Source organism: Ciconia boyciana, chromosome 14 (assembly GCF_034638445.1).
Source record: "Ciconia boyciana chromosome 14, ASM3463844v1, whole genome shotgun sequence".
In the NCBI taxonomy this organism is placed as follows: domain Eukaryota; kingdom Metazoa; phylum Chordata; class Aves; order Ciconiiformes; family Ciconiidae; genus Ciconia; species Ciconia boyciana.
This window is the reverse complement of record NC_132947.1, coordinates 13330724-13347062: the sequence shown is the minus strand read 5'-3', so window position 1 is coordinate 13347062 and position 16339 is coordinate 13330724. Positions and strand designations below refer to the sequence as shown.

At 38.7% G+C, this 16339-nt stretch overlaps 1 protein-coding gene across 2 annotated transcripts in view; it reads left to right on the top strand.

The window, feature by feature from the left end:
- The window catches only part of DHX35 (DEAH-box helicase 35), a 32902-nt gene extending 20028 nt beyond the window's left edge, over positions 1-12874 (top strand). Inside the window, exons 15-22 of one of the 2 annotated variants that reach the window (XM_072879241.1) lie at positions 2032-2127; positions 2528-2622; positions 3251-3328; positions 4485-4614; positions 5324-5405; positions 5970-6041; positions 8451-8562; positions 11125-12874. In XM_072879241.1, the coding sequence (XP_072735342.1) occupies positions 2032-2127; positions 2528-2622; positions 3251-3328; positions 4485-4614; positions 5324-5405; positions 5970-6041; positions 8451-8562; positions 11125-11169 (710 nt within the window). In that variant the 3' untranslated portion in view covers positions 11170-12874. Of the gene's footprint in view, positions 1-2031; positions 2128-2527; positions 2623-3250; positions 3329-4484; positions 4615-5323; positions 5406-5969; positions 6042-8450; positions 8590-11124 lie in introns of both variants that reach the window. The other variant, XM_072879240.1, reaches the window with a different exon arrangement.
- Positions 12875-16339: the final 3465 nt, after the last annotated feature.

Sequence of the window (16339 nt, the reverse complement as noted above, 5' to 3'; positions counted from 1 at the left end):
CAACCACCCTACCTAAGTTTAAAATAGAGTGTTTTAATCCCTTAGCCCATCACATACTAGTGGTTGTTACTTGAAACTTTTTAGTGCCACAGTACTTGAATAATCTCTCCTGAGCATGTTCAGTAAAAATCTTTGCAGCATCTTTTCCTAAGATCTCCAGTTTCCTATATATATATGGATACAGTGGTTGCTTCCAAGATTATTTCAGGGAAACTTTTACCTATTCCAAACTAGTATCCATTGCAGGCTTTTTGTGTATATTCAGGCTTACTCCTACAAAGACATCTGTGCACAAGCTATATGTATATCCATGCAAAATTGCATTGAGATTTGTAGGATTCAGCAGAAACCAAAGGATTTTGGCTTGATATACCTGTAGAAAGTTAAAAATATGGTAATTTCTCCTTTTTCCTGCTTAGGAACGCAGTTATCTTTCTGTAGATGAAAGACCGGGTATTCTAAGCTATTAATTGTGGTAGCACTTAAACTTCTCATATTGCACTGGTCAAATGAAAGCTATCATACCTTAGTTTTTGCAGTTGCTGTGACTGTGTTTAAATACATTACTTCATAATTTCACATAAGCTGCTTTTTGTACCTGTTTCTGAGGAAAATATTGTGACATTATGTGAAATGCCTATGAGGTTTTATTGAACAGCGTAGGGGTGTGGTGAGTGAATTACTACATTGTCATAATAAATGAGGCGATAGCATATCAAATAATAAAGGAAGGTAAACCCTTCATAGAGGTATCTGTGGTTTTAGAATGCTGGCATGAGTTATAGGAGATCTCATTCCTCGACTTGATTTGTGGTTTTGCTTTTCTCTGTGAAACATAGCTGAAATACAACTGTGGTTTTTTGCCACCACACAGTTTGACAAATAATACGTTTATATAATGCGTGGGCCACAGTTGTGTTTCCTCAGTCCACTCTGCTGTGGCTATTTATGCAATCTACAGTGCCCCAGAGTCCTATTATTGGGCTCTTGTTAGTCCCTCCTTGTGTAGCTTTTCTCTTGTGCTCTGCCTCCTTGTTGGACTATATACAACTTGGCTTACTTGCAGTTTTCTTTTCTCTTTCAATCCTCACTCTTTGCTGCCTTTGCTAGCAAGCTCTTTTCTTCTTATTGTTTCCTGTGTCTGTATTACTTTTTTTTTTTTTAAATTCTATTTCCCATGTCCTCTTGCAAAGGAAATGCTTTTCCATTTAAATCATTCCCTGAGATTTCAGCATAGTGCTCTGGATTAGAATACGACCTGGTGGTTTGCATGGGTAAACCTTACTGCAGGTGTTTGACTGTAGGAAGCCATACAACTAAAATAGTTGGTTGCAGGATTGCCTAGTGATAACTGGGAATCAAAAAGCAAGCTGTCATGCCTACCTGCTGTACCATCTCTAGTAAAAAGGTTACAGTTGGAACATGGCTGACAGTTATTGATGCATGAGGCAGACTAAACTGTAGAGAATCTTCATCTCTAGTTGAGATTATATTTAAGTTAAATTATTTTTCTCTGTGACCTAAGCAGAAGTGACTCAGAAAAATTATATGCTACCCCACCCCCCTCCAGTAGTGCTTCCTGTTTCTACAATTATGCCTGTTCCATAATTATGCCCTTTTTTAATTCTTATCAGGACTCCTTCTGCTTCCCATCACCACGAATAAAGATGTTGCTAAATACTTAAAAATGAGATGCCTGAGTCTAACAGCTAATAGGCACTCTGGCCATTGCATTGACTTTGACTGCAAGTTTTCTAAATTATTGGCAGTAGCAATGGAACTTGGTCAAAATGAAGAAACTCGTGTGTTCAAGTATGTTAAAAAAAAAAAAAAATACCAGTGACCCATAGGAGAGTAAATGGATATTAAGGAGTACCTTTAAGCTCAGTTTAATATAACTTCAGCAATTCTTAGGTGTGTTTGCTATATTTTAGCTCTTAATTCTGCTCTTTAGTACACATTAAATTCCTAAACAAGACCTTCTGTGCTACTTTTGCCTGTATCACAGCTACATTTATTAATATGCTGTAGGTTTGGATATGCACTGCCGTTTAACAGAGCCTCTTGGAATGAGAATAGCAGAGTTTCCTTTGAATCCTATGTTTGCAAAGATGCTTCTGGAATCAGGTAGGAGAAAAAAAATCAGATTTTTTTCATAATTTTGTGTTGAGTAGAGGATATTGCCTCTAGTGATTATAGTGTAGTATTAGACATTTGCTCAACTTGAAACAAACTGTATGCTTCATCTTGGTATGGTGTTTAGTGAGAAGAATTGGTTAAACTCAGGGACCTCTCAAATAATAAGTCTAATACATTTAACACACTAATTAATAAGTCTAACACATTTGTCTTTTAAGTTTTGCATTAAAAACATTCACTGTTATACTAAAAAAAATCTGGGAGTTTAGGTATTTTGGTTTTATATGCTGTAAAAATATATTCTGCTGCTTTTCCTCTTTATTCTGTATGGGGATAAGTTGAATGGAAGAAGTATTTCCTTTAGTGCATTTCTCCACTTACTCCACAGGAAATTTTGGCTGCTCCCAGGAGATTTTGACAATTGCTGCCATGATGCAGATTCAAAACATCTTTGTGATCCCTCCAAATCAAAAAGCTCAGGCTGTAAGTTCAGTCATGTCTCATTTTCTTTTTGTTAGTTCCACATTTCTGGATTTCTGCCAAGTATTTTATTGATAGCCATTACAGACTGCAGGTTTGTATGAAAATGAAGCAAGGTCTTGAACTGTACCTATTGGTAATAGGTAAAAGAAGAAACTGAGTAACAGTGGGAACCTTGGAGTCCTTTACTAGTGTTAAAAGCCTCCTTCAGAGAACCAGAAACATGAAGGGTTATAAACCAATATTGGTCAAAGTAAGGGTTTGTGGGGGGGGGGGAAACCCCCAAACAAAAAACCAAACCTCCCCAAACACCACTTCCTTTCAAGAGGAACAAAAAAGAAAGTATTAAGATGTAGGAAATTCTTAATAGGTAGCAGGAGCCTAACTTTAATGCATTCCTCTCTTGGAATTTGGGGGTTCATTTTCAGTTCATTTTCTAACTTCAGTTTTAAAAGTGCTCCTGAATATAGGTGGACTAGTAAAATATTGCTGTTGCCTAGAGGAACTACCCTATATGGTAAGAGTTTTGATAGTCACCAGGAAATATGCAGATAATAGGAACTGAGTGTATCGGGCATGATTTTTACAAAAATCAATCTGCCTATAAAAAAATATATTTCTTTTTCTCCAGGCCAGGCAACACAGAAAGTTTGCTGTGGAAGAAGGTGATCATCTCACTATGCTTAATGTTTATGAAGCCTTTGTCAAAGTAAGTCAGTTCAAATATATGTGGATTTGCAGGAATGGGAAGAACTTGCGGTCCTCAGTTGTGATTCTGGAAGTTCTGGATATAGTATCCTCAAAGCTGGGGACTTACCAAGTCTATTAAGTGATAATGCTGCTTTGAAAGATATTCTGGTCATATTTTGCCACAGACCTTCTGTAGTTCCTCTGAACAGAGAATAGAAAGAATTTGGTTTGGGTACAGCATGGAAGTCTTATGGGTAGACAACTGTATTTTCAAGGAGACTGGGATTTTTGAAAGGGCCTGGGAAAAACAGATATCCAAATTCCAAATGAAATTCATATTCTCTCATCTTTTCTATAGGTGTATCTGAGTTTTACTGATGATAAACTGCATCTAAACCTAGCAGTCTTTTTTAAAAAAATTACTTCATTGATGATCATATCCTCTTTTTCATTGACCTTATGTTTAACACCAATCTTAATACTTCTCTGTAAGCTGAGGTTTTACTTAACGGTTTTGAAGCGCTATGCCTATTTGGGAGATGTATATTTTGCTGGTGTAAAGCACTTCTATAATAATATATTTGCAACAGTGTTGAGTTGAAGCAGTATAACCACTCAAGTGTTTAAAAGATGACTTCTCTCTCCCCACCCCAAAGCAATCAGTCGAGCACCAACTGAAATTTTGCTGTTTAAATTTTACATCTGCCTAATTCTCTTAGAACCAGCTAAATGCAGAGGCTCTTGGAGTAAGTGCTGGCTTCTGGAGGAAAGTTCTTTGCGTAGAGAAGAGTAGTGAAAATAGTTTACAGAGAAGGTTGTTTACATTTTGAGATTGAAAACAGACTAGTTTATGATATGATGCATTTGTGCGTGAGAATGGAATGACTGATGCTATTCTTTTTCACCACGTATGAAGAAATGAAGCACATCTGTTTGAAAATACCCCATGGCATTCGTTCTGCTGCTATTTAGATGTTGTTTGAAACATGTTTTGTAGTTACTAGCGTTATGTACCCTTGTTAGTTGCTATGTAAATAGGCAATTTTCAGGGAAAACTACAATAAATATGTTGTAGGAGACAGAAGAAAACAGAACAAGACTATGTGATCCAAAAGAGATTGGTTTTTGTTTTGCTGATGGTATTCATTGTAACTTTTTCTATTCTCACTGTACAGCACAGCAAGAGCTCTCAGTGGTGTCAGGAACACTTTCTGAACTACAAAGGGCTTGTTAGAGCTTCTGTTGTAAGAGAGCAGCTGAAAAAGCTTCTTGTCCGCTTTAAAGTGCCAAAGAAGTCCAGTGAAGGTGAAAATTTGTTTTTAAACTGTTGTCCAGTACATATTGAATGTAGTCTCCAAACTGCCAGTCTGCTTCCTGCTGTTCTTGTAACCTTTGAAGTATTTTCTCCCTGGCCTAAAAATAATGTTAATAAAAACCAAATTTTTTTCCTAAAAATGACTGTAGAAGAGCATTTTAGCCCATTTTTACAATTAACATTTAGTCCAGTCTTCATTAGTTGAGTTTTCCAGCAAGAGATTATCACCACCGATTATATATTTAATGGACAGATTTACCAAAAGAGTCATAAATAGGTCACCCCATTCCCTGTTTTGACTTTTCAAAAAGCCATTTTTCTAGTATGTTCAAAATTATGTACAGTCATTGGGATCTGATTTCCAGCAGTGCTGTGCATGCATGTATGCCATGACTAGTTCTCAGCACTTATCTCTAACTGCTCTGCAAAATCAGACTTTGATGCTTAGCTGTCACACAAGGTTGCTCTAAGGACTGTGAAACTATCTCCATGGAGACACCAGTGGCAACAATAGTTTTTTACGTAGTAATTTTGATTTGCTGTGAAATTGAAGTCAAAAGAGATTGCAGGGTTTGTCTGCCTTCAAGCCTGTGCTATCAAAGCCTGATGCAGTCTGAAAAGTTGTTTGAGATGATTAAGTGGTGTTTTAGGGATTTTTTGCCATTCCATTGACTCATTTTACATAATTCTTTCCTTCAGGTGATCCAGATCCCGTTTTGAGATGCATAGTTTCTGGATTCTTTGCTAATGCAGCTAAATTCCACTCTACCGGAGCTTACAGGTAAATAAATAAATAAATATATATAGTTTCATCACAACTGTTGCTTATTTTAAAAGCTCCTTAGACTGGATACATCTAAGTATAATCAACAAACAGATGCTTCTCCAGACACCTGCAATAAGAAACACGTAGTGTTTGATTTACTAGTATTTGAAGTTTTGTATCTTCAAACTGCTTCAGTGTTTCTCTCTCCTCTTTGGCAAATATAAATTATTAGCGTTATTGATAGTGGGAAGCTGTTACTAATAGTAATTAGCTTGTGTTAATACAAGTAAGTGCAGCGTCTCTGTTGTAGTACTCCCAGTGCACTGAATAAAAGCCTGAAACACTACTTTTTCATTTAAGGTAGATAGAACTCTTTTAGGACATTAAATTATCATTTCTTCCTTTGGCCAAGATTTAAGCCTGACTTCATCTGAAAGCCTGTTCATTAAATGCAAATGTTTTTAATTTGCTCCAGCTCTTTCATTGTTGCCTTTTATTAAACATTCTTACTGGGATGAAAGGAACCAAATGTTAAGCAATAAATAGACGCATGGTCTGAAATAGTATCTTGCTTTCAAGGACTATCCGTGATGACCATGAACTTCATATCCACCCCACTTCAGTGCTGTACGCAGAGAAGCCTCCACGCTGGTAAGTTAAAGCTGCTTTCACTTGCTTTGTGATCTTTACAAGACATTCTCAGCATCCAGACATTTTCATGAATGACTTTTCTCCGTCGGTGGAGGGATGGATGTAGAAGGTCATGGTTTGCACAGAGAGAATTCAATTGGTGTTTCCTTTGCATCTTTTTGTAGACAGTATCCAAATAAATCAGGGAAATAGTGACGTTTAACTGTCAAAAATCCCTGCAAAAGTTGGAAAGCAGAGTCAGGTGACCCTTTTTTTAATAGGCACCATATTTTGCACTGCAGATTGCTCTCCGAGTGGTCTCTGTACCTAGATAGAACTAGGATTAATTTACTTTTATTAAGCCTATTAAGTAAATGTCCTGTCAAATATTGTGCTGCAGTAATTGCAAATGGCTTGCTAGGAGAGGGCGTACACGTCAAATGCATGATGCAAAAAGTTTGAGAGAAATTAATGCCTGTCTAGCAGATTGAGGAAACAAGTGGTTGTAGTTTCATATTAGCTGGGATATTACAATTCCATTTGTGTGTCAAAGATGCTCAGATAACAATTAGAAATGTGTTTCTAACTACCAGGTCAGCATGATCAACCTGAAGTATTTGGACTCTTGTCCTTCTTTGCCTGTTGCTGAGACTTTGAAGGATAAAGTTGGCCAGTGTCATCTGTTATCTTTGAATTTGGGCTCCTACACCTGTTGTGCAGGGTTTGCAGAAGAGTAACTGATTGGAACTTAGCCATCAATTACATTGGCTCACAAAATAATGAGTCCAGCTCACTTGTGTTTAACTACCAGTTCTTCAGGGCTGAGTTGAGCAGCGTGTAGCTAAAGTAATTTTTGCCACTGAAACCAGCCCGATTTGCTGCTGTTTTGCCCATTTTTTTTTAACCACCTGTCACTGCTGTTAAAAATAAAACACAATTTGTTTGAAATAGTAAAAAGAATACTTTGCAGATGCACTTCTGAAATTTTCTACCTTACCTGAAAGAGGTTGGGTTATGGGAGAGTGACAGACAGTAAGACGAATAAATTGAGAAGAAATTAATCTGGAAAGAAAGTCTAGTGGTAGGAGAGTACTGGAAGAATTCTTTGCCCCAGCACACATCTCCTCCAGGTCTCAGCTTTTAGATGGTGAGCCCTCAGCGTGGAACTTCCACCCCAGCCTTGGGCACTTCCAGGGCACTTCCACTTCCATATAGAAAAGCGGAACTGTAGACAGCTAGCTGGAAGTCTTAACTGGCAAAACCCTAAGACTGCTCTTTGCTTCACAGCCTGTTTGCTGTTGATGGCGGCAGCATTGCTGGAGTTTTTGGGAATACTGATTCTGGGCTTAAATCTCTTTTTGGACCCCTGTGTTGCAGAACAGGCAGAGAGCTGTCTTCCAAGGCCATGTGGTATTGCCACCACCAGCCTAAAGACACTGCTGGCTCATGTCATGCTATAAGACAGGAGTTTTAACTTATTCAGCAACGCTAGTTTCAGTGCTGCTGCTGTGTGGACACCCATCCTATATTGAGGGCTTCAATTCTCTGTCTGTTACAGGTGTATATAAAATGTGTTCTCATTCTTGTTTGTTTTCCTCAGATTTCTCTTTAGTTGTATTCGTTGGTATGTCTCGGGCTGCATTTGGCAGAGAAGAAAATTTTGGACTCTTTCCTCTTTGCTTTTGAGAGCAAAATACCAATTAATGAGAGACCACAAACCTTGTGGGTTTGCAGCTCTACTGTGTATAGAAGGCAGATAATGACTTATGGTTTTGGTGACTAACCCTTCAGTGCATGGGTTTGTGCTTCCTTGGTAAAAAAGGCTTTCCCTACTGAAGGGTGACTTCAGAAATAGGTTGCCCGTGCTGGCAACCTGTTCATGCTGGCAGCAGGGATTGAGTCCACATGGCTGGCTGTTTCTAAATCTCTTACCAGGAGATGTTCTGGTGGTAGTTAAAGCTGATTGCTTCCTCTAATCCTTATCTTGCTTGTCTGCAGACAGGCACCAGGGATAGTCATGCTGTGATTTGTGCCCTACTTGTTATGGGTCCAGAATTTTGGTGCTTTTGACACCCTTCCTCATGATATCACAGAGTAACTAATGTTCTTTCTTCCAAAGCATCTGTTATGAGTCCCCCTTGGCCCTGTTATAAGAAATATTCTTTCTTTTATGCCTTGCATCCATATGTCCTGGTAGTATGTGAAGGTGTTTTTAATGGCAGTCTAAAGGTTGTCTTAATGTAGAGTACTCTGAACAACTAGAGGGGAAGAGGTAAGAAGCTGTATTATAACTTAAAGACTCTCTTGTCACTCTGTAAAGACTATATCTGGCAGCATATATGTGAAACTGTCTAAACATGCTGTTAATCATCTCTCTCCCTCGTTGCTTTATAGCAAACAATTTTTGTTGTGTTTTTCCCTTTCTCCTAGGGTAGTCTACAATGAAGTCATACAGACTGCTAAGTATTACATGAGAGATGTGACTGCCGTTGAATCTGCCTGGCTCTTGGAACTGGCACCTCATTTTTACCAGCAAGGAACGGTACGGAATCGGCATAAAGCCCAAACGGTACCATTGCTGTATTAGCAGCTCTTGTATCTGAACTTTTTAAAGTGTTTGTTTTGTTGTTGTCTATTTAATGGTACAAAAATGAATTTGTTTTTGTTCATTGTAGTGGTTTTAAAATAAAGAGGATAATAAATTGATGCATGAAAGCTTTTTCCCTATTACGCAGCCAACAGACATGATCTCAAAGTTACAAAATAGTGTATCACTCTGATAAATGAAGCCTTCAACCATTTTACGCTTGAATATAGGCACTTGGTAGCACTTCTCTGAGCAGTGCTGTAGCTAGGCAGTAGTCATACTTTGCACAATAATTTTAGAGGAGTCTTTGCATGCTTTGCAAATGTTTGGGTAAATTTGGAGCCTTTTTTTGAGCATTAATTATGTTTACTGCAAAAAAAATCAGCACTGATCTGTTCAAACTTGAAATGGCAAAGAACAGCTGCTAGTTGTGCAAACCTTTATTGCAAATTCTGTTGTGTGTGATATACATACCTTTTCTTTACAAGTATCTTTTAATAGTTGTCACCATCCTTTATCAACTCTGTCCCATGTGAATCCCTCAATCTAGACTTATTCACTGGTCATTCTGAGAACTGGATTGGTATTATCTAAATGTTAGTTATGCTGGAGCCGTTGATACCACATTGCATGTAAATACTGTACAGGCAAGATTGCCAAATTGATCTTGCATGTGAATTTCCCGTGGGAGATTAAGAACTACTGAGCTTTATATTCTGAATTAGTGAAGTATTTCCAAAATACTGGGTGAAAAAATACACTTGCATATCAGACTTTTGCAAAACAAGAGGTCTGTTTGTGCATATCAGCAGCCATGTTGCAGAAATGGCTGTTTCTGATTTATACATCTGCTACGCTATTTGACTTTTCTGAGAATCTGATGTTTGTTTTCTTTCACTTCCTGGGGTTTTTGGAAAAAAGAAAAAGACAGTGGTGCATGCAGCACCTTAGGACATACCTCTGTGGTTACGGTGTACAGCAGTGTTGGCATCTGTCCATGTAATTGACTTGAGAGGGTTGGTTTTTTTGATGTTGAGCTTGGATAATTCATCTCAGTTGTCCAGACGCTTCCCATCTATAAATGCACTTACTAAGTAGCTGAATATTTTCTGCCTTTTTTCTGTACCGCATTTGACAAAGGCAGAAATGCAGGGTAGACCCCTGAGTCTTTAGCTGCTGTTAGACATTCTGCAAGCATGATGTAAAAAGGAGATGAGCCAATGTTCCAGGTGTATCAAATCTGCTCCTGGAATAATTAGTCCTTTTGACTCACATATTTACATGTCGTAACATGCCATACACAACACGACACCCCATTATGATATGACCTCTCCATGGGCTCAATTTTGGGGTGAGGTTTTCCTTTAGGTAGGTGGTGTTGGGGAATGTGACTCAATGCCTTATTCAAGCAAAACTTGGGTTGCTTTTTGTAATTGAAGAAGGCTTGTCTTGAATAGTACTACCTACCTGACTGAGAGAACATGTTTTTCAAGGTAGTACTACTACTTGTCGTAGATATTCTATGAAATTACATCAGAACCTAATTTTTACCATTGCCATCCTTTTGATTTGATAGAGGTGAACTAAGTTTGCAGCATGACCTAAGCAGTGCTTTCATCCTAAAATAAATGGAAGCTCTGGAGAATAGTGCTGGTTTTGAGGAAAAGTATCTTTTCCAGTTTGGTCAGTTATCATTATCAGCCAAAAGGCTTGAGTGTCTTTATAAAATGTTTTAAAACTAGAAATATTCCTGTTGTGTAAAGCTTTGAATTATACGTGTAAATTTTGAATAAGCAAGCCATTGCAAGACACACAAATTTATGCTAATTTATAGACATTCAGAACCTTTTTCTACTGAAGAATACATCTTTGTGCTAATAAGAGATTCCTGAAATATGAGAATTTTTATTCCTGTATCAAGTTAAAAACAAATTACAACTGAATAGGATTCTGTGTGAGAAGATTTTCTTCTACAGCTTGATCATGGTCTCAGTCAATTATGTCTCATTCCAAATTTTGCAGGACTTTCTTCATGTTTTCTTTCCACATTTTTGTAGGCCTTTTTCTTTAAGAGCATAGAAGTTCAAAGGCCCAATGCAACTACAGTGTTAATATATTAGTTAAAATCTTGTACTTCATGTATGTACTCCTCGTGTTTATGCACATATGTTGTTGGGAGTACATGTCCCTTTCTGTGTACTTTTACATGCTGGCAACTTGCTTCCAATGGGAAATTGTTCCTGTGCTTGCAGGTAGTACAGAAATACCAGAAGATGATATTTTATACCAAGCCAGAATATCGCTTTGGGAGTGGTTTTTTGGTTTCATACATGTGTTTTTTTGGTTTCATAGGTTTATTTTAGCTGTATCAGTAACAAGCAGAGCTTGGGGAAGGGTGGTCTTTTGATTATTTATATACGAATTTATTTAATTTGGGATTAAAGACTGAAAGCATTCTAGTTGAACATTTTTCTAATTGTGTATATGCTAAGCAATTTTTCTTTTCTTTTCTTGCAGCATCTTTCCTTGAAAGCGAAAAGGGTTAAAGTAGATGACCACTGATTTGACATGCCTTAAGTCTTGTGACGTCAGATGCAGAACCTACCAGTGATTTCAAGCTGGCTACAGTCCATTCAGCAGTCAGTTCATTAGCAACTTGATCTTACATCAACTTAGGTGTTTAAATGCCTGCCAGGATCTGTAGGGGTTTATGCATGACCAGTACATTGTAAACCTATGTAGAGCTTGCATTGTGGACATTTGATTCTTTGCCTACTTGACCACTGTTGTTAATCCGGGCATGTTGCTCCTTTTAAATAGGTAGAAAAACTATTTAAAAAGTAAGAGGACATACAGGACCACAAAAAACTGAAACCTTCAAGAAGGAAACTGATTTCCTGGTGTGGTACGGCTGCCTTATGAGAGTAGGGAATAGGGTACCCTGCCTCTTATTACCTAGAGCACTGTGACTACTACCGGCCAAACTGAGACTGACTCCTGACAGCAGGAGCTCAGGGCAATCAACTAGCCCTTGAAATGCAAGGGGCTGCCATGGGAACATTGATTTCATGTTGGACCATTCCAAACTGGTGCAGCTTGTGCTCCCAAGCAATAAAAGTCTCCTGCCTGAGGTCGAGCTGCCCCTGGCTCCCTGTGCTGTAACAGTCCTTCTGTAGGCAGCATTGTGTTAAAACGTCTTGTTTCCGTACATGAGAGTTGCTGTTTGGGGAGGGGGAGGAAGAGTAGCTCAGTATTTTTAAGAAGGATTAATTTTTTGCTCAATCAGGGAACTATACACATATATTCACAATCAAATTCACAGATAGAACTTTTGTTTTCCCTAGCAAGAGAAAGGATGTTAGCCTCTCACTGCTTGGTAATACCAGAAAATTTCAGCAGGGGTGTATCATGGAACACTGTTTTTTAGCCTCTGTCATTCAGCAAAGATGAAAATGGTCTGTACTTTCCTATAAGGAACACAGTCCTATATATTTCTTTTATTAAGAATCTGTTCTTTGCTGCTTGGGACTCTTCTTCATGTGTTACTATAAGAGAAGGATGCTCTGAACAGTTGCTGCTTTAATCAGGACTCCATGGCTACTTTTCAGTAAGGAACTGTACCTTTTTGTGCTTTAACAAGATAGCTTGGATACATGTATTTATTTTTTTCCAACCCTATTGATATTTATTTTAGAAACACATTGTTTGAAAATTTTATTTTTGTAAGGCAACTGATTTGATGAATGTGTTTTTGGCATGTTAACTATGATTTTATTTTCTTTAAAAAAAGTGTGTAAATAGGCAAAAATTTCTACATAGAACAAATGCCTTCCTCATCACAGGACTGCCTTGAAAACTTTCTTAAGAGCTTCTTTACCTTCTCCCTTCCAAACACCTGCAGAGAGAACATGTTCTGTCATGTGCAATATGTGGTCTATTCAGTGTCTACGTACTGACTGCCAGCACAAAAAGATGTACCAGTCTCCATGTATGGCACCAGCAGCATGACAAACCATGTCACCTTCCTTGTTGTTTTCCCTGTGAACCTCACCTTTGTATTACTCTCTCTCCTAGAATGGAAGCTCTTTGGGGCAGGGACTGTCTCCTAGCCAGAGCTGAGAGCAGTGTTGGCACTTACTAAAAAGATTCCATTTGTGGGTTTTTTTTCTATTAAAGGATCGGAGAAAGAGCTGAATATGAAGACTTGTAAAATATCTGTGTCTCTCTGTCCTCTGGAAATATTCTTAAGAAAAATAAAATCATTGACTCAAGGAAGCTTGAGAATGCATCACTTCAGCCTGAATAGTGGGTGATTTCCCAACATACTGGGTGGTTGTACTGTGCTGGTCGGAATTGTGATGGGTTGTCAGTGGATGACCACTTCATTTGCCAGTTCTGAGAATTTTGGATGGTTCTGGAGAACTCCCTCCTCCAGATGGACTTTTACCTAGCTGTACATCTGCAAAATTTTGTCTTGGAATGATTGTGACTCCTGCTAAGTTAAGAACCCAGTGATGCGAAAGCTTTGTAACATGCTGCAAGCAATTGTACTTTTCTAAGAATGAGTGCAATAGGTCTTTGTAAACAAAAACAGAAACTGAGACTTGTTTTTAGTAGTTTGTAAAACTATTGAGGTATTGCCAGAGGTGCAGAACAGGCAGACTTTATACTAGAGATGCAGGCTAAGAATAAGTGGTTTTAGTATCCAGATTAAGGTTACCTTTAGAGAGAAAGCACTGCTTTCATCAGAAATGTGGACCCTTTGAAGGTGTTTGAAGACAGAGACTCGAAACTTGAAAGACCTGAAAATCTCTTTACTTTGTAAAATTTTGGCCTACAGCTCTCTGCTAGATTTGTACATAGCATTGTGCTTTAAATAACTCTGATTAAGGAGATGGGCAACTGTGCCTTGTTGGCTGTTTGCTGCATAAACAGTCTGTGTGCTATTTTGGGGAAGCTGGAGTCATTTGAAGATGTTTGTAAAGGAGTTTATGAAACAGTTTAAGGATTTGAAACGTGGCTTTTGGAGAATGAGGTTAAAATATTAGGCTCTTGAATTGTTGCTTGAAATAGAAGTCATGCCACCACTGGCAAGGAGATGGATATTTTTAAAAATAGTAAGTTTACAATCCATTAATGTCAAATTACTGTGGGGAAAAAAAGAAGCTCTACTCCTGAAGTCCATCAGAAAGTACTCTCGGTGTTTCTACTCATGACTTTAGTATTGTCAGTTATAAAATAAGGTGAAGCTAAATTGGAATAAAAATTCAGCCAAAGCAATATTAATTGAAATATATTTCTCATCTTGTAGATTAAAAATAATTCTGATAAGCTGATGGGAAAACAGTCACAACTCTTCCTAGTTAATCTGAAGAAAGAGACCGGTAATTAAAAGAATAAAAAAGGGAAATAGATAAGGGGGAGGTAACTGCCATTTCTTCTCAGTGCTTTATGATAACTATGCCTGTATAATAGGATATATAATTGAGCCATTCACATGGCAATGTTCTCTAAAGGTACATCAAGGTAATGTGATGTAACATTTTTAATCTGAGTTAATTTTATATATGTGTTACAATAAGCACATTACAGACAGGCATCGGGAAAAAGTGGTAAGTCAGGTAGCATGTGTCTTTAAACCAAAAAAAGAAGTAATTTACCCAAATCAGCTATCTGTGTGACTCCTTCTAGGTCTGGTGGTTCTGGCTCATGGGCAAGTGCAAACAGTGAAGAGTTTCCTGTTCCAGCACATGGAAAAACAGGACAGAGATGCTAACATGGGGAGAGTGCGGAGCAGCATTTCTGCATGAGGGAAGACAGGACTGTAAGATGCTAGAAATGTTTCAGTAATTCCAGACCCAGTCTGCAAAGACATTTCTGATTACGAGGGAGGGCTGGGCTTCTCTGATTCTGTTGGGAGCCTTGGTCATAGGGAAGGAGGGAGAGAAAAGACCGGAGAAGCAGAGAGGTATCTGCAGGGAAGGTGCAAATAGGTGCAGGGTTTCTTCATCGTCAGTTCACATGGTGACTCTGCCTGTTTACTCCTCTGATTGCTGCTGAGCTGCTGGCTTTGGTTGGTGGGAAACTAAACTTCCAGAAGCTGATTGGGAATTAATTAGCTGAGTCGCTATTGCTGTGCTTGTCCCCTTTGTGTGACTTTTGTGATAAAACCCCTGACCAGCAGCCCTGGAGTCGAGGACTGGACTGCTTGTTCGTGGGGCAGGCAGCTGCTGACGCAGGAGCACAGGCACGATGACCTCAGTGCATGCAGGCTGTATGAGGCTGGGCTCAGCCACTCACCTTGCCATGCTGGAGGTGAAAACCGCCTAGACAATACACCATCTTTGGATTTGAAAGGCGGTTCTGTTCTCAAATGTAGTTGTCAAAATCATTCCTTATGTTTCAGCTGCTTTCTTTACCAAGGAAAATCAGCTGTATCTGTTTTTTTTCCCACTAGCCCTTCAGAACCCCCTCATCTGGGAGCATCAATGTGCATCGGTACCTGTTGTCATCCCATCATTCTGGTAAGCGTCACTTACTGGACTAGTTCATCATTTTTGAGCAATTCCGTTGAAAGCAACTTGGAACCACTGTTTATTACTGTAATTTCATAACTTTGTATTATTCTCTATCAAGTGGCCATACTATCGACAATTGGCAAAGAAAGTCAATGACACAACTCAGCATTTAGAGTAAGTTCCTCTACTGGGATACAGAACAAACAAGTTGCAAGATGAGCATAAATGGCATAGGGAAAAACTGTCCTTATATCCAGTTTCTGGTCTGTTCTCAGACTTGCAGAGCTTTTGTCCTAGAGAACTTGTAGGGGTTTTTTCTTCTGTCAATTAGTAACTTTATCTTCCTCTGTAAGCGTTCTCAGAGAGAAGCACTTTTTGGCTTAAAGCTGACTGCCTTTTGAGAAAGGTACCAGTAGATGGCAGGCATCAGTTTCGAGCAGCAGTATCTTGGGGAACAAATAATTGGCCAATTCCTAAAAGTTTTTCTTATTCTTCAATTTTAACATTAAATTGGTTTAGTGATAAGTGGGATGAGAAAGGGTAAAGGAAAAAGCTATCAGTGGCTGTGGGATGGAGTCAGTATTTGAAGTGCAGAGATTAGTGAAAAAGCCCAGAGTGCTGTGTGCCCCCCTGGTTTAAAAACAAACAAAATGCCCCCCAAACCCCAAATCCCAACCAATAAGTCCTACAGTGGTTCTTTCAATTACACACAGAGTCATAAAAACGGCACCTTTACTGTAAACCATAGCTGGAGGTCTGGCAGTGTGTGCTGGGTGGGAGCGTGTTAATGCTGCAAGGAGATTGACAGCATTTGTTATGGGCTTTTACGCTTAGCTTATCCAGATGACCAACCATAGTTGAAATTAAGAGTGGGTTTTTTCACTTTTTTTATAACTACTTCCATCTACAACTCTCAGTTTTTCAATAAACTAAATTTTGCAGCCTTCTTGGCTAATAGAAATACTTTTGCAATAAGGAAAAGAAGAGTTAATAGAATCCTTCAAGTTCAAAATTCCAGCAGAGGGGCTCTCGACATCCACAGAGTTCCTCCTGTGGGCGCAAAGCCTCAGGCTGGAGCAATGGTCCCCATTAACAAAAGGTATTCCCGGGAGGTTTACCAAAGTGTCAGTCTAAGGCTGCAAGTCGTCTTGGTTACTTACACCTTTCTTCTTTCCCCACACCCAAAGAGATATTCTTTTCATATCTCACTTTGT